Consider the following 24,257-nt stretch of genomic DNA (forward strand, 5'->3'; position numbering starts at 1 on the left):
TTAACACGTAGTGTTTCCACTTTTCATCTCGAAATCACAGTGGTACGTCAGCCTAGCAGAAAGAACAATGAGCCTCAGAGATCAAAACAGCCTCCAAGCGCAAACGCAGAGGGCACTTGGACGGGTGAAGCCACATCAACATCAATATCATTTCGGCGCTTTGCCATAGTCTGAGAGCGTTGTGGCCCGTGTTGTCGGCTGATTCTTTATTCTATGGTGTTGTTGCATCACGCAAGCTAGGACAAAAACCGGGTGCTCAGCATAGAAGAAAAATTAGACACCATTTGTGCTACTGAACGGGGCACAAAGAAGTCGGTGCTGGCACCCGAGAGCGATCTAGTTGACTACGGTGCGTGGCATTTGGAATGCGAAGTAGAAGTTGCTCGGCAGTGCTGTTGCGACAGCGAAAATACGTCAGCTACGAAATTCGACTTTTCGAGGATAACTTTTTGCCATCGTTGCCTCTCTTATTGCCGAAGTGTCACCTAACGACAGTGATGAGGACGACACGTAAGCGAAAGTATGGGAGATTCAGGCCCGCAGCAGTGGCAGATGCTGTGTTTTACATCAGCCTCAAGCGGTTGTTTGCCGAGAAGAAGGGGCTGGCAGAAGAGCTGGCTCGTCGCTTAAGTGTTTGAGGCCGCCATCGTCGCTGCTAGCCCGCCGCTGCATCAGACGAAAATAAGACTTTTGTCACACAAAGTGAATAAATATTGCATGTTTGCTGTTCTTTTATCACACTCTCTCTTAGTTCCATTTTTGACAGGTAAGTGGGTGATCTCGCGCTATTTCGGTTAAGCAGTACTGCCAGTTAGTACATACTTTTTCCGAGCTCCGGCCAACTACGGTTTAACAAGGATTCACTGCAGCTTTTTCCTCTCCACCACAAGAAACAAAAATTGATGCGCGCTCATGTAGGAACCCTTGCAAGTGTGCAGGACCTAGTGTGTGTGCACCATGTAACGAATATAAACATGCAAAAAAAGAAATCGAATAAACAACAATGCTTTTATATATTTTTCAGGCTTTGTATGCATGCACACTCAAATATTCCATTCATGCAGTAGACATTCTTTATTTGTTGTTTGATAAAGCAGTGCTGAGCTATTACCGATCTCTTTGTATTTGTTCCCATTAGGAGTCATGTTTCTTTTCTCTGACTGGATTTTATTTCCCTTTTTCTTTTCTTAAGTGTTATTGCATTTTTGTGAGATTTATTTTTCACTGATCATGCTAATCACACCTGCTATTATAATTTGTATGATTTATAGGCCAGACCACTTTTGGCCTCAATTTTTTTAGCTAAATGAAGATGACGTAAACAATTGCTCGCTGCGGCCGCAGCAGACAAAGCTGTGGTCACCACTGACATGATAACGAACAGCGACCACGCAGGTCTGAAGGCACGTGGCCAACGCTCATTGAGTCAAACTGGAACTACTTCTCACCGCAACTGTTACAGATGAAACCGCGGTCTCTACCGACGCGATCACGCATGGTGACTATGCAGTGGTGAAGGCCTTTGGCCAATGCACCTCGGTACAACAAGTACAACAACAAAACGTCGATATAACAAGTACGTAAAATTGGGATTTTGCTTTGTTATATTGAAATTTCATTCTATTGAAATTTGTCCTTTTATGCAAATAAGTAGAGTCACCGATCGATTTTTCTTACGTGAAAAGGGGCCGCAGAATTTTTCAAATTATCGTACAAGCGAAAAAGCAAATGTGAATGAGAAAACAAATCCTTTTGATGAATTTTGGGGTCGGTGACTAATGATGCCATTTCATGCCACGTCGACAATATGGTCACATCGGTGGTACGAAGTAAGCGAAGCGAGCTACGCTTTAGCATGCACTCTGGCCCCGCGGCTGACAGCGTCACCTGCACTGGGACGATGCTATCATGAAAAGCACCGGCAGCAGGGAGCTAATGCTTCGTCTGCCTCTCGCTCTAACGGGTCATCAAAACTCGAGATTACGTACGCAACCTTCAAGGCTAAACGCAAGGGAAAGCTTACATGATGCTATGCTGTCTTGGCACGTCCACTCTTTGCACACGCAGCAGATTACCTCTAAAGCAGGGTATGCAGCTGTGTATATGCTCAGCCACGCTTACAGCCATGCGCAGCCACAGCCAAGACACATGCCATAAATCACAATGCGCACCAACATAGCCCCCCCTTCCACACACCGCATGCTTGATTGCATTAGTGCGAGCTCGCTCCCCTCCCCCTCTTTCCCTCTGCTCGTGCAGGGAGGCGGCACACGTGAAGCCTAAAAAGTCCCGAGATTTTCCGCTCAAAAGCAAAAAGTATTTAAGGACTTTAGTGAAGCCACCATCTTTCTTTCTCACCCTCACACTATTTCCCTCGCACCTAAAGCACAAAGTGCGCGGGGCACAATAGGATCTTGTTGCACTTGGACTTTATATGGAACATGATGTGTCTTCACTTAGGCAGTCACTCTTGTCGCACCTGGTCGCATGCGATTTAAGAGGTGCGTTTGCATGCAGCCGCTTGCAATTCAATCATTTGACCATCTGCGTTTGCGGAAGTTTCCATTTTGTGTTTCGGCATTCCTTTGCTGAGCAAGCGAAATTTTGTTATATTGAAATCGCATACACACATCGCTACACTGAGGTTCTAAATACATCGCGTTCTATGGATAAGAGATTATGAAAAGTTTAATACTTCGTTATATCGAGAATTTTGTTATATTGAAGTTCCTTATATCGAGGTATAACTGTATAAGGCACGAGCCAAGACCAGGATGGCACATACATTTTCCCGAAGGTAGTGGGCACGATTGGAGGATCGTCCAGCTGGAAAGGCATGGACCAGGGGATGTGGAGCTGTGGGGCCAGCTCCCGCAGAATCATGTTGCCCAAGATCTTGGCACAGTCGTCGTAGTACTTCATGGAGTTCTTCACAAAGCTGAACCCATTCACGTCGCACACATACGACTTGCCGTTGGCCCTCAGCAGGTCAAAGCCACAGACAGTTTGCTGCAACAAGGTTTCAAATGAGATCTTGCTCACAATGGACAATGCCCACGGTGTGCACAAACACAAAGAAGAATGCTTTACACTTCTGGTTACTGAAATATCAAGTCATCAAGGTGTTTCTTCTCATCACAGCATTAAAATTTACCATGAATACTCAATGCTAGTGACAGTAACTCCTTTAGCATATTCATATCCATATCCAAGGCAGTTATGTCTAGCAGCCTAGGCTGTAAATCAACATAGAACTTACTTCCAGTCTAATATTTTAGCAGACAAATAAAACAATAAACCTTAGTTAACTATCACCTAGTGGTGGATAAAAGATTATTGTGCAAAAGCATACAGCTGTTCCAAGGCGTGCTGCATGTGTACTTTCAGTAATATTTCAGAATATTTCAGTAAGTTCATGAGATCAATGTCAATGCAAGCACAAAAAGCGAAGCAATACAAACAACCAAGGTCCTGGCACAAGGTAAGGCTAAAGATCAGTAGGCAGCAGACTACAGTGCTTTCTACAAACTGCAATATTTGCGGCTGCATGTTCACAAGATGTGACACCGTACTACTGGTAATACAAATAGAAAACCGTAATACTATTACTTCCCTTGCGCAGGTACTATCCCAAAACAAAAAGTGCATTTAAAATTCAAGTATGAGGCACGAGTGAGATTTACAACAGCATTTTGTCAGCCGTAGCTTCATGGCAATGAAAAGTGCAATGCAGTGAAGCCACACCAAACTTGGAAAAAGACCAGCAGTGAATGTGGTGAAGGGTGAACAATGATTGAATAAACAAAATTGTTTCTAGAGCTTTACTTTAAGTTGGTTTGCTTTTATAAAGATCTTAGCACTGTTGGGTGAGGCTAAATCAGCGTGGTGCTGAGAGACTTTTTCCCTCCTTTCTCAAAAATTTTTTTAGGTTTGTAACCTGTTGGTTACATGTCAAAATATAGTATCATGGCCACTGAAATTTAAGAAAGATATAGATAGAAAAGAAAATTAAGTGGCCTAAGTACGAAGGCCAGACAAGTGTTGTTACCTTAAAGGCCAGGCAGACCTTGCGAGCAATCAGCTTCTCAGTGTTGGTCAAGATGACAGGGTAGCGCACTTCTTTGCCTTCCTTGTCACGCTCCACTTTCCCATCCAGCGCAGGGGATTTTCGGGCCTCTGCGTGAGCATAGTCTGGCCCCACTGTGTACACCTGAGACATTGGACAAAAAGTACCCCATAGTGTCCAAGGTGTGGCAGGACAAATCAGTACACTCACAGTAATGTTTCATTTGCACAGCAATCATTCATCCTGTTGACATCTACCACTACAGCTTCCACGAGAAGAAGGAAAAAGGGCATTTGGTTTGAAATGTGAGCTCTTTCCGCAGCATGCAGCGATGTAATACTTAGCAGACACGATTGTCATGACACATTGCATGGCGCTTGTCAGCTCAAAGTAGCGAGACCTGGTGAGGGACCCTTTAAAGGGCCCCTCACCAGGCCCTATAGCAAATTTTGGTTATACGCTGGAAGTTGTTTCGTGTCGTCTAGGGAGTGTTCTGCCGCAAAAACTTTTCAGATCGCTCATTAGCTGCGAACCCATGATTTCAGCAGGCGAGCTCCGGTGCAAAGCGAGAAACTCTCGCCACTTGACCCGTCTAGCCTCTGCAAGAGAAATTCCTTCCCTGCGTTATCCCATACCGGACCTTGAGGATCGCGTGACGGATACGTAACAGACCTTGCCTTCATTTTTTTTTCTCCTTGCATTTTTTTTTTATTGGCGCTGCGCATTTCTGCTGACAGCATTGCGCGCAGGCTGTTGCGATTGTCTTGTTTTGCGCAGTGCATAATTTTGCAGGCTGTGCACAAGGACACATGACTAGCAGTATAATTAAGTGCTACACAAATACTGAGGCAGAACAAGTGGATCGCAGAGCATAATCACACACTGGAACACGGCAGAAAATGGCACAGTTTCGGTACCTGCTCATGTGACTGCACGACCGTGGGAACAAGCAGACAAAGCGGAAGTACATCTCTCTTGCTTTGGTGCAAAGTAAAACAAAAAACACGCAGACATTCCGTTTGTGTTTTATTATTTTTATAAACTGCAATTCGTCACTTCAAGCAACAGATCACACAAATAACAGATGTTGCCTAGAATAATTCTCGAAGTCACATGTCACTACGAGCGACGTCACACTGCGGACACGAGTATGTAGGCGCGGGTACACGAGTACGTCACCGTTCGGCTTGGAGAGCGGTCATCGCGAAGGAAAGGGAAGGGTGTTTGCATTGAAATTTCAGACCTTTCCGTGGCACTTAGCATTGTCATTCTTTGCAAACACGATCGTTAGCGCGCATTGTATGCTCTGCGTTTATCAGCTCAAAATGGCCAGACCTGGTGAGGGACCCTTTAAGACCACTTATTGCACATTGTTATTCCAATAAGGAAACATGATTTTTGGGTACTAAAAAGACACATGAAAGGGAGGAACACACACAGACACACATGGTTCTCTGTATGCCTGTGTGTGTTTTTCCCTTACATGTGTCCTTTTAGTACCCAAAAAATCATGTTTTCTAAATTGCACCAATTTGCCCAAGAAGTTTTACTGTTCCAATAAGCTGATACCAACGGACATTTTTGGAGTTGCCTCATCATCATTCCCATTTTTGACACTCTACATTTGCTGCCCTAAATGAACTTGGTTTTTGCTTCAAATTGAGGCTCATGCACAACACGTGCTTGTTTGTATGATGATACCCAAGCTTGTGTGATGTGTTTCCTCAGCCAGTTTACATTTAGTCCGTTGAATAATATATTGGAGTTCTACTGTACTCTTGTGAAAGAAAGCTCTTTGAACACTAAAATGACTATTTGGTAGCAGAATGTTTGATTGAACACATTCCACGGGCCCTTTGCAGATGACTGCATAATTTATCTTGTTTCTCTGATCAAATCATGCTTAATGATAATTTGCAGTTATTGGCATCATGGTGCAAAAATTGGAGAATGTCTATAAACTTTGATACAACTGTCCACGTAAGCGTCACTAATCAGATCGACAAGCTAGCTTTTATCCACAACATTGGAGAACAATTCATCAGGCAAGTAGAAGAATTCAAGTACTTAGACATCAGCTTAACGTTTTAAATGGATGAAGCACAATGATCATATATGTTGTGTGGCAAGAAGGAAGTTAAGTTTTTTAAAACACAAACTAAAAATATCAGCTAGTTCACTTTGACTAAAGGCATTAATTAAATTAAATTATGGGGTTTTACATGCCAAAACCACGATCTGATTATGAGGCAAAGTGAGAGACTCCGGAAATATGGACCACCTGGGGTCCTTTAATGTGTACCTAAATCTAAGTACACAGGTGTTTAAGCATTTTGCCGTTAACAAAATGCAGCCGCCAAGGCCGGGATACGACTGAAGGCATGCAACACAATTATTAAACCGGCTCTGGAGTACACAAACACAGTGCGAGACCCTGCACACGTCGGACAACGAAAAAAAAATCTTCAAAAGATTATTTGGCCAATTCATATAAAGTGCGGTCCACTTATAATGATACCAAGAATGGAAAATCTGATTGTTATATCCAATCATTGCTATATCTTGACTGCTGTAAAAAAGAAAGCTGCCGAACAGGCCTTTGTAACTCCAAAACCAAATTCGCCACTTGCGATAAAAACAATGTTGTAGAAAGTAGGCTGTGAAACATAAGATGTTTATATACCTCTAAACAGTGTGTCAAGTGTTAGGTGCACTGTAATAGTCAGAAATCTGCACATGCTTTCGTGGAAGTTTCAGGTTCACAACCACGGTGTGCATCGCGTTTAGCTGCTGCGTGAACACTCGCTGCTATAATTTAGCATTCGTGAAATCAATGATCGACGAAGCTGCACTTTGCATGAACATCGCGGTCCGTGTCGAAGACGGGCCACTGTCAATCTAGTCAGTACAGCCGCTGCTGTCGTCACCTCCGTCGCACAACGCCACCATCTGTCTCTCTTCGCAGAATGAGGCAGGACTATCTACACTCAGGAACTCCTCTACCAAAGCACCACCTGTTTCACTGTCAGTAGCAACATGCTCCCAGAGCTCAGTAATTATAATGTCAGTGGCTTCCACCGTGTTGGTTTCACCCTGGTGCACGAAGCCCGCCTTTTTTTATGATTGGCATGGCCAGTGGTTGCCGTCTCCATGATTGCAGTGCTCCTGGTTTTCAGAATCGCTGATATTATCAACTGCGGGAGCTCGTACTTCTTTGAACCTTGCAAATTTTGCAGCTTCGTCTCGAGCGACACAGCTGTGCACTCTGTCGGAGGACTGTCCACTGATATGACGCTGCTTCAAGCCTGTTTGCTTCTGCAGCTTATTTCTCGGAGCACTGAGAGAAAGAGTGAGAGAGTATAGAAAGAATGGGTGCCGGTTCACTTTTTCTGTTCTCTGGATGTGGAGGACAATTGTGGCCGATTTGTGGTGCACAGCACCAACTTGCGATGCTCTCCATAGCTTTCATAATCAGCACGCGGGTGGAAATGCTCTGCATGGCAGATATGAACTCGCACAGGCAAACATTTTGCCCCGTCTCGGCATTTCTTGTTTAAGGGAACTTGGCAACTCAAATGTCGCAATTATTCTGTTTGGAAAACGCCATCTAGGTGGCAAAATTTTGATCGTTATAGTCGATATGTGGTGAATAACATACCGTTATAAATGTTTGTTTTTTCTCATAGCCCAAATGCATAAGTTGATACTCTCAAGCAGACTTGTCATTATAAACGATATCTCGTTATATGTGGTATCGTTATAAGTGGACTGCACTGTAAGATCATTATAAATGTCACAAGTCTTCAACAACTATGATGCTACAAGCATATCTTGAATTGCTACCAGATAGAAGGAAGGTCACCAGGCTTAACATGCTTTATTCAATACACTTTGGTAAGCTGGGAATTAAACCTTATGACAACTCTGACAAAGATACAACAAGAGCATCCCATCACAAACATGTGCATAATATTAAACCAATTTTCGCACGTGCCATTGATGTAAATATTCCTTTTTTCTAAAGACGATTGCTTAACGGAATGCATTACCAAAAAGTACTCATTTTCTTATGCCTCCCGAGTGAAGTGTATTGTACTAAAATTGTATCCCCCTTTTGTATTATTGTGGATATTCTTCATTATTCATTATTCTTCATTTAGAATTTTTGAAATGATTCATGTATGCATTGACGGCTTTGTACCCACTCTCTTGCTTGGACCTCAACTGGTCTGCACTATGTACTATAAATAAATAAACAAATAAATCAATAAAATAAAACGCTTCATTACATTCTAACTAGGCTGTCAGGTCTTTAAAGATAACAAGAGCTTTCCAAGCAAGTCTTTCAATTCCTTTGTGTGCAGTACCATCATAGTGATTAACGTTCACGATGCAGCAAAGTGAAGTGAATGGAGTGTGGAGAAGGTGGTTACCTTTACGTCGGTGCCATCGGTGGGCATGAACTCTTCATAGATGAACGATCCTGTCTTTCTCACTCTACTCTCTGGGGAGTAGACGCTGCTCCTGCTACCAATCTTAAGAGCAAAGAAAATGATCAAGGAGAATTTGCACTATGAAAATGCACATATAAGAGTTTTGTTATGACTTATTTAACAAAGACTTAAAAGAACACCTGAGGCAAATAGTAGGTACAGCTAAATGGATAGAATGGCACTCTAAAATGAACAATATGCTGCTTTTCATGACACCAGAGCTTTCATAAATGACAAAATGAATGTGAGAAAGGAGCGATGCCATCAGATGGGAAGCAGCTCCTGGTGATGCAAAATCACCCTGTCAACGATTTGCCAGTAGCAGGAATGTGCAAATAATGAAAATTTACATTAAAATCAAGAATGCCCACTGTACTTTGAAATGGTCAATTCAAAAATTTTGTGTTCAATTTCTTTGAATATTTCATTAGGGCAGAAAATATGGGCCACTAAGTATCCCGCCATGAAAGAAGGCTTGCACATATGTTCCAATGGCCACATGAAGTATCCGTTATATAAGTAAACCAGACGCTTTGAAAGGTAATTCATTAGTAGAAAACAAACACTCGAGATCTCCAGAGCTACAATCTAACACTCTAGCTAGACTTAAGAGTTTGCATTTTATGACACATATATTAATGGATGGCTGTCAAAGTAGTTATTATGGCATAATGCCTCAATGCCTTCAGAGTGCAATGTACAGTCGAGCCGGCTTATAACGAACTTGAGCGTTACGCGGCGTCTGTTCGTTATACCCTGAAGTTCGTAGCAAGTGGACGACAGCTTAAAAAAAAGGGGGGGGGGGGGTAGTCAGAAGACAAAATTTATTTCTTTGCAAAGAATTTTGTGAGGCTCATCTGTTTCTGCCCTCATCGTGTCTGTGCAGACACGATGAGGGCGGTCTCGAGTTTATTTGAAACAGAAGCGTGCTCTTTGCTGAGGCCCTTGGCATAGACAAGTTGCCTGAGGCTCTCTATGTAGCCCTTTGCTACAGGCACGTTTATGGGTGCTGACTCCGAAGTTTCATCGTCATCCAATTCCTCTGCATCTCTCTCCGATCGCACTTCGCAAGCAATGCCCTCGTCCGTGCACAGTTCCGCAACATCAGTGTCTTCATCAGCAAAAATAAAGTAATCCCAACTAGTGTCGTAGCCCCCCCACGTTGTAGTTGACGACGCGCTGCCACAAGTCGCCGCCGGACCATCATCTTCAGAAGCATCAGGCTCAGCATCAGACACTGCATCGATGAAGCTGGCCTTGCGAAAAGAGTTCCGAACGCAAGCAGCCATCAACTCTGCCCAGTCCGGCTTCGCCATCTCAACGGCTGAAGACAGTGAAACTCAAAGCGGCAAGTTGGCGGCTGGGTGGTCTGCAGCGATGAGCAAGCGCTCCACAATGCGGTGATGATGCCTTAAATGTGCCTTAAATGTGATGATGCCTATATGATGCCTGAAATGCATGTATTATGTCCAAATCAAGCGGCTGCACTTTCGAAGTGGTATTGTGCGGCAGGAAAAGTAGAGTAAATGCTGTCAGAGAAGTTCACACGTTGTGCGCTGATCAGTTTTCGAGCAAGAGCAGCACGCACCTTCCTTGCCTCTGCATGTCGCGGTCAAACTTGCCCAGCCACTCTGCGAATTGCAGGTCATCCACGCCTTAGTATTGTGCCTGCAGCCCACAGGTACCCAGCTCCGAAAGCAATGCAGCTTCTTTGATTTTCTGATTACAAAGGGCACAAGCCAATCACTGCCATCCATATTAGTACACAGTACTACTGTAATGCGCACTTTACTGTGCTTGCCACCAGTACACGAGTCGCCTTTTATGGCGCGCATCTTGTCCGGCAGCATTTGATAAAATAAGGCAGGTTCGTCTGTGTTATACACATGTCCTGCTCCGTGTAGCTTGCAGTAATGGCTTGATTTCTTACAAGCCTATTAAGTGGCAACGTCCTGGTCACTTAGCGAAGCCGCCTCGCCGACAATCGATTTAAAAACGATCCTATGCCGCACTTTGAATCAATGTAACCAGCCACTGCCCAGGTAGAAGCCAGGAAAGTCTAGCAGGAACACAAAGCTTTTGGCTTTGCCCAGCATCACTGGTCCACTTATTGGAATGTTGCAAGCCTGTGCGTCGGTGAACCACTTAAGCAGCGCGTCCTCTACATCCTCATAGGCGGTCTTCCGCAGGCTCTTTCTGTTCATCGAGCCGGCGGCAGAGCTGGCAATCTTTTCATTGTTCTTTAGAATCGTGGGGAGGTTGATTTTGACACGTTTTATTTCTTCACCAACTCGCAGTGTTTCGCACCTTGAGACACTTCCTTCAAAATTGCTCGCTTTGTTGCCATGTTCAGCGCTTTTCGTATCGTGACCAGTGCAGGCACAACATTCCCTTCCGCCATTCTGAATTACAACTCAGGCCCAACTAGAACGAAGCGCGGAAGCAAAGAAGCATGGAGACTAGTGTGGATAGGCCTGCTTCACCAGTAACGGCCAGAAAACAAAACTTCTGGACTTTAGCCGGCACCGAAATGCGCACCGAGACAGACAGGGAGTTGCAAGAAAGAGTGGGGAGAGGGGAGTGGAATTGCGAGGACAGGCGGGAGGGCGATCTTGTGGGAAGCGAGTGACGACGACGAGGGGGTAGAGGGGCACGAAACGGATTGTTCACCTCCGAGAAGGCTTGGGAAAACAGACCGCGTGCGCGCAAGAGCGTCGGAGGTTGTCGTTAGTTCGCATCACGGTGGTGGGTTGACGCCGGGTTTACACTGCCTGGGCAGGGCTCAAAGACGTTCGTTATACGTGCGATTTTATGCCATTGAAATAATATATATTTTGACGGTGACACAGCTCTCATTTGTTTTAAGCAAAAGTTCGTCTTAAGTGGGGCAATTATATGTGGGCTCGACTGTAATTTATGAAAATGTAACAAGCTCAGAACATGTGCCAAGTGAGGCACAGCCCCACGCATGAAGCAGGCCACAGGTAATGCCATGGCAACAGGAGGCAGTGGTCATGTGCATATCTGCCATCCTGTGAACTTAGAATTCCTGAAATTCCACTGACAAGAGACTGAAAGGTGCCCAATTGCACGCATTTTTAAACACTTGTCCTGAGCACATACCTTCTCAAGGATGCTTATGCACTTTATTAAAGATGATTTAACTTCAGACACAGGACACAAGCAATAACAAACTTGGCACAGTAAATAGTGACAAGCAGCACATTGCTTTTAGATCACAGTGACTTTTCCAGCGACTGCTTCAGAAAGTATAATCTTGCTCAAACCAAGTATTTCTCCTGCAATCAGACTTCAAAGAGAAGGTTTGAGGATTGACGAACTAAACCTTTTCACGAACAGTATTTGCTTTTCGTAAAACGAAGCAACATTTGTAAAATTTAAAATGAGCCCAAATTCGTGAACATTACGTAAAATTTGAGTGCTGGCAGTTATGCATGCAGTACACGCACAGCTGATAGATGCACCAGCCAGTCCCTGTGTACTAGTGAATATAGCTACACCATGACTGTACCACCGAAAGCCAAATGCGTTGAGCATTCAGGGGATGAGAGGTGAAAAATCAGAGAAACGGTCTTTGTTGGCAGTGAAACAAAAGCACAGGACCAGATTTATCCTATGCTAAATGTGAAGAAACACAGAGTGAAGGGGGATAGAACCCACTAGAGTGGCTCAGTGATTATAGCATTCTGCTGCAGGCACAACGTTTCACATTTCAATAAATGCAAAATGGAAAAGAAAAAAAAATTTAGGTGCACATTAAAGAACCCCAAGTGGTTGAACTTAAACTGAAGCCCTCCCCTACAGTGCCTCTCTAAGTCCATTAGTTGCTTTGCGGGTGAACCCCATAATTTGATTTTGGAGAGGTGAGCCACTTTGATAGTGTGCAGGCCAGTTTTAGGGGATATGGTGACGGTGCAACCTACAACCTCGTAATCGGGCTGACTGGCATGCTTTGAAACAGTCACATTAAAGGATGATGCAATTGATTCTCTTTAAGTAATTGTAGCCTGCTCAAGAAAGCAAGGCTTCATATCTTAATTATACAGCTTACAGCGACATCATAAAGAACAAGAAAAAAAAAAACTAGATGCACGGATTTTTTACTTGCTAGTACTTATTTTATCAAATGATGAACTTTAGTCAGGAAGATGACCCTATCATGCATGCCATGGAAGCATTCACGAAGCCTTGGCAAAGACACAATGGCAACCCCACCTTGCGGAATAGGCGCTGGCTGCCACCTCCTGCACTTGTTGGATAGTAAATGTAGATGTTGTGATCCTCAGCTGAAATGGGCTTTTCCACAAAGGGCTTGTTGAATGTCACACCATTCACTTCAACATGATCTTCACCCTCGACAAGTTCCCGTTCTGAATGCAGATAGAGAGCATAGGTAACTAAAGTGAGAAATCTGCATAATGAAGGAAGAAATTTTACTTTTTGGTTACGTAGTGATAAGGCCAACAGGGCAGAGTTTGCTGTTGGGCCAGTTGGTACATGGTGTTAAGAATGAAAACAGTCCAAAAGACGGGACAAGAAAGAAAGACAGACACAATGCTGTCTGTCTTTTAAAGCGAAGCTTTCCTTGCTACTTCCTTCGACTTTTCCCCTGTTGCTGTTGTTGCTGCTGCTGTTGCTGTCTGGTATGCCACCTCTGGGTGTTGTTGAGAATTCGTATAATGTACATGGCCGGGGAATGGGAGAGGGTTCTACGACACCTGTTCAAGAAAGCTGCCTTGGCCATCTGGAGCTTCCTGACCGTTGCCCCAATGCCCTATGGAACTCCCTGGCCATCGACACAATGCCCTCTTGACAGCTGTAATTACGCGCGGCCCCCGCACAAAAGCTGTTGTATATTTTACATTGGGATACAACTATTTATTCACGTATAGGAACAGAATCACGATCAGCCGTGTGCCGGATTCCATTTTTGGAATATGTCTCTCACTTGGCGCGTGGACACCCGAGCGACGCAGCCACTGCAGCCCCAGACACTCAAGCTCAGCAAAAGCGCAGTCACGCTGGTGGTGTGGTGCCATCTCAGAGAGGCACTGATAAACACACACAGCAAAAGCATTGCAGAAGCTGCAGCGCTTACCTTTGTACTAACGCACAATAGACTAGAGAAAACATAGGTAGTATATAGGATGGTAGAGAAGAAATGGAAAAAGGAGAATGGGTGAATGAAAAGCCGTCACGTCACAAAGAGGATAACTAACAATGTTGCCACTCTTCACCCGTGGCACCTTGTATACATGGGAGGATTGCAAGAAAGGGGAAAGGAAGCACCAGAAACCATGGCTCGTTCGGGGACACATAATGAAGGAAACGATACATGTAAATACTGTGAAACTTGTGGACAAGCTAGAAAATTTTTCATTCGAGGTGCAATAATGCATTGCACTCCTTTGTACGATACAGCATGTATTTGCAAAAAATAAACATGGTGCAAGTTTGTCCACATAGACTACTGATGCAGGCCATGCAGGCACAAAACCGCATAAGCACTGCGGTGTCAACATCACAATACGCGAGCAAGTGAGCACATCAGTCACGATGCAATATGTCGTGCGCAGCAATGACACTGCTAACCTTCTCGCAGGTTGCCAACATTGGCACACAATAAAGCTTCAAACAAACACGTTTTGCCGTGTTCTGTGCACTATTTAGACAAACGCAAGTGGTTTACGCAAGGTAACATTTACCATCACCTCACGACTGTCGTATGCCGTCAACATTACCACCAAATACCGTCAATCAATGCAAACAGCCCCAAAAGCTTCGCTTACCTCGATTCCCACAGTACGTGGGACCTGCATGAATTTTTAGAGTGCAGCGCTTAGGCTCCCGTTCCTGCGGCACGCATCGGCATTGTTCCTCAAAACCGAGCATATGAACACAGCGAAGGATGAAAGCGAATGCGGAGCGCAGCGGGAGATGAAAGAGCAATAGCAACGAGAGTGCAAGGAGGAAAGTGGAGGAGGAAGGTATGGTGAAAGTGGGAGAAGAAAGGCATAGTGCTGCACAAGACGGCAAGACGGGCTTTGCGGCAACAATGGGAGGTAGTGCCAGAGTAGTGCGCGTCGTCTGTATGGAAACAAAGCACTGCATGAGCAGAGGGCCGCCTGCGGCGGCTGCTGTGGATCGGGCCCATGCGTCACCCACACGCCGCCTTTCACGATCTCCCAATTTGCAAGGCAGTTGTGCCACACATCACACCGTTTGCAACGCAACGCACAAGATCGAATGTCCACACCGGCCAATACATAGCAAAATGAAAATATGTATATAGCTGCACTCAAATTTTGCACTAGGGAGTGTCGTAATCGTCGGTGAATTTTTTTGCCCAGTTTGTTGCAGTGTGTTCATTCTCAAAAGGGCACTTCTTTTTAAAGTGATTATATATCACAAACCTCCAAATGAATTATTATTACTATTATCTTTTTCTTTTTGTGCAGCATCTGCAAAATCTCTCAGCCTCATGCAAAGCAAACACTTTTTTGTCAGGCCGAGCAGCCGCCTACCAGCTCTTTTAACATCCGAAACATTGAAAAACCATTTTTTTTAGTTAGCGCGTGCTTTAAAACATAAGCAAAAATATAGCATGTAAGTAGCCAGCATACTTACCCATTCTCACTGTTTGGAATAACCATATAAAATATTATACACCTAATTTACTAGTCAGCAGCAGCAGCAGCAGCCTGGCCATGCCCACTGCAGGGCAAAGGCCTCTCCCATACTTCTACAACTACCCTGGTCATGTGCTAATTATGGCCATGTTGTCCTTGCAAACTTCTTAATCTTATCCGTCCACTTAACTTTCTGTCACCTCCTGTTACACTTCCATTCTTTTGGAATCCAGTCTGTAACCTTTAATGACCACCGGTTATCTTCCCTCCTCATTACATGCCCTGCCCATGCCCATTTCTTTTTCTTGATTTCAACTAATATGTCATTAACTCGCGTTTGTTCCCTCACCCAATCTGCTCTCTTCTTATCCCTTAAAGGGAAGCTGAAAGCTTTTCCAGAAAAAATGAGTGAAGAGCAGTACGCCGTGGTTTTCAACCCTCTGAATTCAAATATCACATCGAAATTGAGCGAAAGAAAGTGCAAACATAATTTATTTTGACGAAAAGTGCAGCAGCAGACACGCCCAGCTCGCGCCCGCCTCATTTTCGCCTGTGATTGGTCGGGCGCCTCGTGACGTCAACAATGGTGTTCGTCCGGACCGACTGCTGCCGCAACACACGAAACACGGTGAAAAGTGGTTTGGTGGTGTTTTACTGAGACGGTCATGGAAATTTTCGAGAGCTTGCGTTTCCCTGAGGAGTTCGGCATTAAGTCCAAACTCTACAAGAGTGATTTTGCGCGCGACGGTGATGGGTGACGGCTTCGAGCGACAAAACGGGCCATCGCTTGAACAAATCGCTTGGTGTTGTCGCTCGAACGCTCGTTTCTAGAAATCTGGAACTCGTTGCTCGTCGCCCGGAAATGATATGAGCAACTAGCCAATTGTGCGAAGCCAAAACTGAATGCACATAACTCAAATACTACTGTTTGTCGCACAGAACGAGCAAACTATTGAATTTTACACGTGCAAGAATAAGAACCTAGTGCAAGACCTTCAGAAATATTTTATGCTCCTTCTTCAGTAAAATACATCAACTTAAATTGATAAAGCATGCGTCACGCTAGTTTCGATGCGTATATTGCTGCCTTCATACTGGGAAGTCGTCGCTCAAAGCCGTCGCTCGCGTGGAGTTCGGCTTGCAGACGACGAGTGAATGCGACAGCCATTGCCTCGCTTGTAGCGCTGTCGCTGTCGCGTGCAAGATCACTTGTAAAGGGTTTATACTTGTACATACTACACATACGTACATACTTGTACATACTACATGTATGAGCCGATTGCGAAGAGCCGGCCTCTCCAAGAAGCAAACAATGCTGGTGCAAGCACTGCTTTCCACGCGAACGAAGGCGAAGTGTTAGCATCTCCTTGTGTTGGAAATGTTCTTTGGCGAGTATGTTTTTTGCTAAGCTGCATTCAGCGTTCCAGTGAGTACGTTTCTGGGCAAACAACTGTAGTGTTATGTTCCTGCATGCCTCCTCGTAGAACGTAAGGGGTGATGCAATCTTCAGCATTTGTGCGCTGCCCCAAAGCTGTCGGCAATCTACACAGACGGTTTAAACACGGGAAAAGTTTACCGGCTGTTGTAGCACGTGTAGTATAGAACCTTCATCAGCGCGCCATCCGCACGCTACTCGTAACCGGCGAATTCCGTCAGCTACATGAGATGGTTGGTTTCTTATGTGTGCGAGAGAAGGGGGAGCGCAGCGTCTTGGCGTGAGCAGGCTTTCCAACACATGCAAACTTTACGCTTGCACTGCGCTATGGTAGCTGCATGCAGGCTGTTTCACAACACACGTGCGAATAGAAAATTCGCGGCGCTTGGCGATGAAACCTGCGTCAAGGGTGGGCGATAAACATGCACCTTCCGTTCAGCACGCTAACTATTTTTTTTAGGAGAACCCAAAGCATGCAATATTGATAAACTCCGGTTGTAATCGTCACGGAAATGGTTAGAGCACAACACTGTTGTTCATGAGCGCTTGAAGTTGTTTCGCTTCACAGCAGCCTCCATCTTAACTGAAAGCTTCTTGTCTTGTAGGAACTAATGGAACATCGGAACATTGTCGCGGCCGCTGGTGTTCGTGCAAGCGTAGGCTGCACAGAACGCTGGCATGATCGGCCTACAAGTTCAATTGATGCTGCGCACGTCAACTACCACTCCTATATACACACAAATAAAGGAATGTAGTGTCGAGCGAAGCAGATTAGGACGGCTTGCAAGCAGAAATAAGCCCGGTCAGGCACGGTCGCGGAGACTGCGAAGGAGCGGAACACCAGTGTTGACGTCACTAAGCCGCGGTTTCCAGTCTCCTCGCATCGTCAGCGTCAGCAGCAGCGAGTGGCACTCGACGGGGGGCGGAGCTACAGCGCAATTTTAACCGACGATTGCGTAGCTCTTAAGTGAAAAATCCCCCCCAAAATTTTACCTTCATGGTTTATAAGGTTCCCGCATCCGTATATGAGTGTCTTATTGAATTCAACAGACTCTTCAGCTTCCCTTTAACATTATACCAATCATTCTTCTTTCCATAGCTCGTTGCATCGTCCTCAATTTAAGTAGAACCCATTTTGTATGCCTCCAGGTTTCTGCTCTATAAGTGAGTACTGGTAAGACACAGCTGTTATACACTTTTCTCTTGAGGGAAAATGGCAACCTGCTGTTCATTATCTGAGAATGCCTGCCAAATGCACCCCAGCCCATTCTTATTCTTCTACTAGTACTATGCAATAAATACATTCTAAGTGTTCTAAACATTGAAATGGTGCACTCGAAGCCCAACCGAAGAGTCACCAAAAAAAAAGATGAACAAAACACATAAGAAGAACATACGTTTTTCATCTGTTGATTCTCTGTCGAGGACAGCATACCTCGGCAGTTCAATGCCAGCATCCTCAAGAATGCTGTACACTTTCCTCCTGCATAAAGGAACACAATTTCACTGGCTTTGCTTGTCATGTGCAATGGCAAGTCACTGATGGGATTTAACGTGAAAATACTGCACCGTGATCTGAGATACTATAGCGGATGAACGTGAAGGAAACAGTGGTAAAAGACAAGAAAGTGAGGAGACGAGACAAACACGCTGCTGTTTGTCTCCATGGTAAATGCAGTTCTCGAACATGAGGGACCAGTTGCACGTAACCATTTGCATAAGCTAGTATTGCATAGACTGACTTCCTATCACACTATGCAACATCATTCTAGCTGGAGCACCATCTGCTGCATCGTAAAGCTAGATATGCGCGCAATGAGGCAGTTATGTTTTTGCAGTGAAGCAAGCCACATCAACGTACATAGCTGTAGTGTATTACCGTATTCACTCGACTGTAATGAGAGTTTCTTTTCACGATTTTCATTGCTTGAACTCGACCTTCACGTTACATTCGAATAACAGTAAAATTGATCATTTTAAATCAAATATTCTAACTCTCGTGGTTTTAAGCATTACATTGACAACCTGTACCTTTACGGCTCGATCCGATTCATAGAAAATTCATCCAAAACCAATACTTGTTTTTTATTCAAATCGACACCATTCTTGCTGTGCTTGCAACTAGTGCACAGTTACAGTGCTGCAGTACTCTGTGGCCTCCTGAGCTTCGAATTCGTTAATTCGAGACGTTATGGCAACGCAGCGCATTCGGTACGATGTCCACTTCAAGAGACGAGCAATTCTGATGGCCGAAGAGCTGGGAAACTCTGCTTTGGCTCGACAACATGATGTCAACGAGATGACAATTTACGGATAGTGGGACCAGCGGAAAGCTTTCTTTGAATGCGATGTCGTTCGGAAAGACTCTGTGGACCTCATAGTGGCCTAGTAGTGCCCTGAAATGGTTGTGTGGTCTTTAAAATACTCAATCTCAAATGAGCTTGATGGCACAGAAGATGACTAAGATAGATTTGGAGATAGATTTGCCTTTGCAAGACTTGGCTCGTCCCAACACCGAACCCCTCCAAGTATACGGCCGGCAGCACTCTTAGCACTGATAGGGAGACTGGCACAGTGCCAGAAACACTTGTCAGGAACAGTTTCAAAGCAGAGTCCCACGAAATTTTGAAAAAAAAAAAAAAAGGAAGCTATCTCCGAAAGTGGTCGCCCGAGTATACCGCTCAAGGAAAGCTCTGTCTCGACTGCAACCTCAACAACCTTCGGTTTGCCGATGACATTCAGCAACAATGCAGACGAGTTACAACAAATGATTGAGGACCTTAACAGGGAGGGTGTAAGAGTGGGGCTGAAGATTAATATGCAGAAGACAAAGATAATGATAAATAACCTGGCAAGGGAACAAGAGTTCAAGATCGCAAGCCAGCCTCTAGAGTTTGCGGAGGAGTACATTTACCTAGGTCAACTAATCACAGGGAACCCTGACCATGAGAAGGAAATTCACAGAATAATAAAAATGGGTTGGATTGCATAGGGCAGACATCGTGACCTCCTGAATGGGAGCTTACCGTTATCATTGAAAAGGAAACTATACGATCAGTGCATTTTACCGGTGCTGACACACGGCACAGAGACTTGGAGGCTGACAAAGAAGCTTGAGAACAAGTTAAGGACCGCGCAAAGAGCGATGTAACAAAGAATGCTAGGCATAACTTTAAGAGAGCGGTTTGGATCAGAGAGCAAACAGGTATAGACAATAGTACTCTAATAGATATTAAGAGAAAAAAATGGCACTTGGCAGGTCATGTAATGCACAGACTAGATAACCGTTGGACCATTAGGGTGACAGAATGGGTACCAAGAGAAGGGAAGTGCAGTAGAGGACGGCAGAAGACTAGATGGGGTGACAAAATTAGGAAATTTGCAAGTGCTAGTTGGAATTGGTTGGTGCAGGACAGGGGTAATTGGAGATCGCAGGGAGAGGCTTCGTTCTGCAGTGGACATGAATAGGCTGATGATGATGATAATTACATAGTGCCATCTGCATGGCTTAGCCACCCCTATTAAATAACATCTTTTTTCTTTTGTTTTGTGGGAGGCGAGGCAGGAAGGGGGTTACGTGTTACATTGAAAGGAAGGTTCCGAATATAATGCAAGGTGCTTTCTGAGCCTGGTCAATAGAAACTAACATTGTATCATTAAAAACATAATATGTTCTTAAATGTGCCCCAAAATACCAGACCATGGGCTTAGTTTGTGCTCTGCATCCCCTGGAATTCAGTCGAGAGAGCTGAGGTTCGAAGTAGTGAGCTTGTGCTCAGGAACAGAAAGTCTTAATCATGGAGTCATTCTGGCAGGTAGCTGTGAGGTGTCACAAATGCCCTAGTCAAGTGGATGCTGACAGCTCAAGGTTTATGTCAGAATGCACAGAGATGAAACAGCACCTCGGTGTTTAGCTTATTACACTCTCCTACAAACAATTACAATTTTTTTTCCGACACTGCAGTGTACAACAATGCAGTGTCGGAGTTCAGTTAAGTCTTCTAATTGGGCTAACTGGCACTCTGTTCAGGATGGTTCAGCGCTTATGTTGTGTATTTCCTCCTATGTCCCTTGTGCTTGCGCTGAATTTTCGTAACCATGAATCCACTTCAATTAACGCTTTCAGGCACTGTACGTACAATTGTACACATCAACAAAATTCATCAAAAGCTAATGCACTGATGAAAACACTGATAATATTTAAAATATGTCACATGTGTCTTGGAACACTTCTGATTGGACCCATGCTGCAAGTTTGACTGATATGTGTTTGCAAATGGAGCCCACGTTCTGTAATCTTGACAAAACTCACTGAAGGACTGATAATTCTCAAAGCTGCACATGTTTCGTAATTGTGATGATACAAAAGATGTGGTGAAAGTAAATTTTCATTGAGGAGAATTAATTCGTGTCTGAAAAGGTTAATGATACTGAACAATATTTGTTGTGCCTTGCAAACTTTTCCAGAAACATTAATATGTGATAAAGTATTACGTAGATGATCTTATCTCAGATTTGTGTTGCTGAAAACATTTGAAAGGACACATTTTTACATTCACTCAAATCAAAAATGCCACACTTAAAGAACAAAAGACATATCTACAAAGTCCAAAGGATACTGATTTGTTTTTCTTCTTTCTTTAGATTATTTTTGTCCAAGAGCTTGTAAATTCATATTTTCAATAAACAACACACAAAATAAAATTTTAGCCAAGTACCTGTCTTGGATGTCATATTGCATGAAGAGATCGTTGACAATAAAAGGATTTCTGAGCTCGGCATATTCGATGGCCTTGTTCAGGGGAAACCCTTTGGAATGGAAAGACACGAGGCAGTCGCATAATGGCCACTCTTCAACTGGTTCCTGTCCAAATAAAACAAACCATACCATTACAACATCTCCTCTTGAAAGCACTCAAGCGAGCACCAGAAGTCACTGCAGAATATAATCTTTCTTCAGACATTAAAATTTTTTTTTTCCCAAATACATAAAGCCAACTGAGGTTCTGAAATACTCATTCTAGAGTGACAGCCCTTTGGAGACTTCTGAACTGAATCCAATGAGTCAGAGTTGGCACCATGCTGCCATTCTCTATTTTAACTGCAAAAGGGCTCAACCTACTTCATCATTTCTGGCTCTTTATCCATGCTAGTGAGGGGGAAGGCTAAAAGACAGAGGCTCAAGAGGAAACTCATTGTTGGCACTGCAAATTCTCTACATTTCTCATGTTTCATTAAGAAATCTTTTGAAAAAGACATGTAAAGGAAACAATAGCAACAATGACAGTTGTACAACATAGCATATGGAGCAGGCTACACACAACAGCTGTGTAGTCATAGTTCAGAATGTTTGCCGAGCTGCTTCTCATGGTTTCTACTTGCAATGCCTTGCTATACTTACAGGCAACTTCCTGAGGCAAGAAAGAGAAAACTATGGAGGTAAAGCGCACACATATGAGAGCTCTTAAAGAAAGTCCCACATTCTCATCCGCATTAGTTTACATTGGGAAAGAGAGATTTCATGGGGCTTTAATGCCCCAAAACAACACTGGGTCTATGAAAGACACCCTAGTGTGATGCTTTGGAATCATTCTGACCACCTAGTGTTTGTTAAAATGCACCTAAATCGAAGTATAAGGACGTTTTGGTGAAACGCAGCAGCTGCAGCTGGGGACACAAACTCGCAACCTCCTCCTCAGCAGCAGAATGTCACAGCCAGAGCCACCATGGTGAGCGAGAAACACTTTAACATAGATGAAGAAAAGGGCTTATGAACAGTATCTTGAAGTTTGTAGGCCACAAAGACTTACATTTAGGATGACTTCCTCAGGAAAGACGACAGTTTTGATGTACTCAAATTCTTCAAGCCTCGTGAGAATCTCTTTCATCGGTTTGGACTGAGATTTCTTGGCCATGGCACAAATGCCAACAAGGACTTGCTTCCCTTGAGCAAGACCTTCATCTTCCGAATCTGCGTGATCGGTATCCTAAAGAGCAAAGAAATAAGTGCATAATAAGCACAACAAAATTTCTCTGTGCTACTAGTGCAAAACAAATTTTCAGCACTTCAATATTGCTGTAACACACGACAAAGTGTACAGAAAGCCACAATCACAATAGGCAATAAAGCATAAATACTATATTGTTCTATAAAATGTTGTGTTACTGAATAATAAAGAAACTCTATCTTTATAGAATGCATGTATAAGCCTTCATAGCAAATGTTTTCTGTTAGTCAAAACTTCAGAATTTGTGTATACTACAGGCAGACTGAAGTATGGTTTAAATACAAACTACTGACAATGGCTAATAAATATTTTTTTAAGCCTGCAATGCTTGGCTGCGAGTTATGTGAACCATGACAGCTCAAGTATATTAACAATTCAACTGCATCTTCCTAAGTACGATTTCAAAAATGTAACTGCTTATCTTATTCGTAATGTGCACCATGATACTGATAAAATAGTATTTTTACTTTAGCTAAGTAAACAAGACAGAGCTGAACATGTAAATGGGAAAAGACAATTCCAATTGAATGCCATGGCATACCTGCTATTTAAAGATATTATATGATAGCAGTGTTCTTCTATGTAATTTTGCAACCCACATACCCACATATGCCATTAGGTAATATGTAATATGTAATATGTAATATGTAAATAAACACAGCCAAGAGAAACTCATGCACCCTGGATACACACAGAAATACTGACAACATAAGGAGTGCACTACATCTACAACTACAAGCTAACAGCAGAGGTCAATAAAGGGTGTAATGCTAATGCATTCCTGTATGCATGCCAACCAGTACGCTGGGCACTACAGAAGATAATACGTGAGTGAGGTTTGAAGCAAATGTGATCTAGAACAGAGGTCTCGTCCCACAATTGTCTGGAAGCTGCACAAAGTACACTGTGATAAAAACATCATGCTATTACAACAAGAACTGATGATATGTATATAAGTAACTACAGCCTGACATGGCAGACTTGAGACAGGTCCAGTAACTAAAAAACTACACATCATGCACAACAAATTCAATAGATTAAAACGGTATTTAAACAACAACACTACACTTAGGGTTTTTTCAACATTTGTGATGTAATCTAAGCAGTTGGGATCTTGAATGTTTCATCTAACAATAAAACAGAAGACTCTGCTTAAACAAAAACTTGAAGGGAAACAACAGTTTGTTTAGTTTAATTGAATTTGCTGTTCATGTGAAGCAGTACAAACTACTATATGAAGAACACTTACAGTTATTGAGATTTCTGCTACTGTTCCCTTGAACTGAAGCACTAAACAACAATATTCTATAGGTTTCTAAGCCTCAACTCAGAATTGTTACATGCACTCGCACTAGTAGTCAAGGGTTTGTTGGTTTGTCTGGTAAGGTAGCCATGTGACCAAGGAACTCATATGGGCTTCAGAACGCCTCTACTTTCTCCATCTTTGAGCTGGTCTGTGTCGGTGATTTCATCTCCAACATGCTCACTTATTGATCACACACAGAGCCAAAGATTCAAATTCTCTGCTCACAACTGTCCAGCAGATAAGTGACCCAGTGTTAATAAAGGATGTCCGTTACAGTGAGAAATTGCACAAAATTATTC

The 24,257-nt window shown here is 43.6% G+C and overlaps 1 protein-coding gene across 24 annotated transcripts in view; it reads right to left on the bottom strand.

Annotated features, from left to right (window-relative positions):
- Positions 1 to 24,257, bottom strand: part of l(1)G0196 (inositol hexakisphosphate and diphosphoinositol-pentakisphosphate kinase) — an 82,397-nt gene that overhangs the window by 52,084 nt on the left and 6,056 nt on the right. For all 24 annotated transcript variants that reach the window (XM_075692689.1, XM_075692690.1, XM_075692712.1 and 21 more), the window contains 7 exons: positions 22,455 to 22,631; positions 21,363 to 21,508; positions 18,042 to 18,127; positions 12,796 to 12,950; positions 8,500 to 8,601; positions 4,049 to 4,210; positions 2,786 to 3,009 (listed from right to left, as the gene is read on the bottom strand). In XM_075692689.1, the coding sequence (XP_075548804.1) occupies positions 2,786 to 3,009; positions 4,049 to 4,210; positions 8,500 to 8,601; positions 12,796 to 12,950; positions 18,042 to 18,127; positions 21,363 to 21,508; positions 22,455 to 22,631 (1,052 nt within the window). The remainder of the gene's footprint in view (positions 1 to 2,785; positions 3,010 to 4,048; positions 4,211 to 8,499; positions 8,602 to 12,795; positions 12,951 to 18,041; positions 18,128 to 21,362; positions 21,509 to 22,454; positions 22,632 to 24,257) is intronic.

Source organism: Dermacentor variabilis, chromosome 5 (assembly GCF_050947875.1).
Source record: "Dermacentor variabilis isolate Ectoservices chromosome 5, ASM5094787v1, whole genome shotgun sequence".
NCBI classification, from domain to species: Eukaryota; Metazoa; Arthropoda; class Arachnida; order Ixodida; family Ixodidae; genus Dermacentor; species Dermacentor variabilis.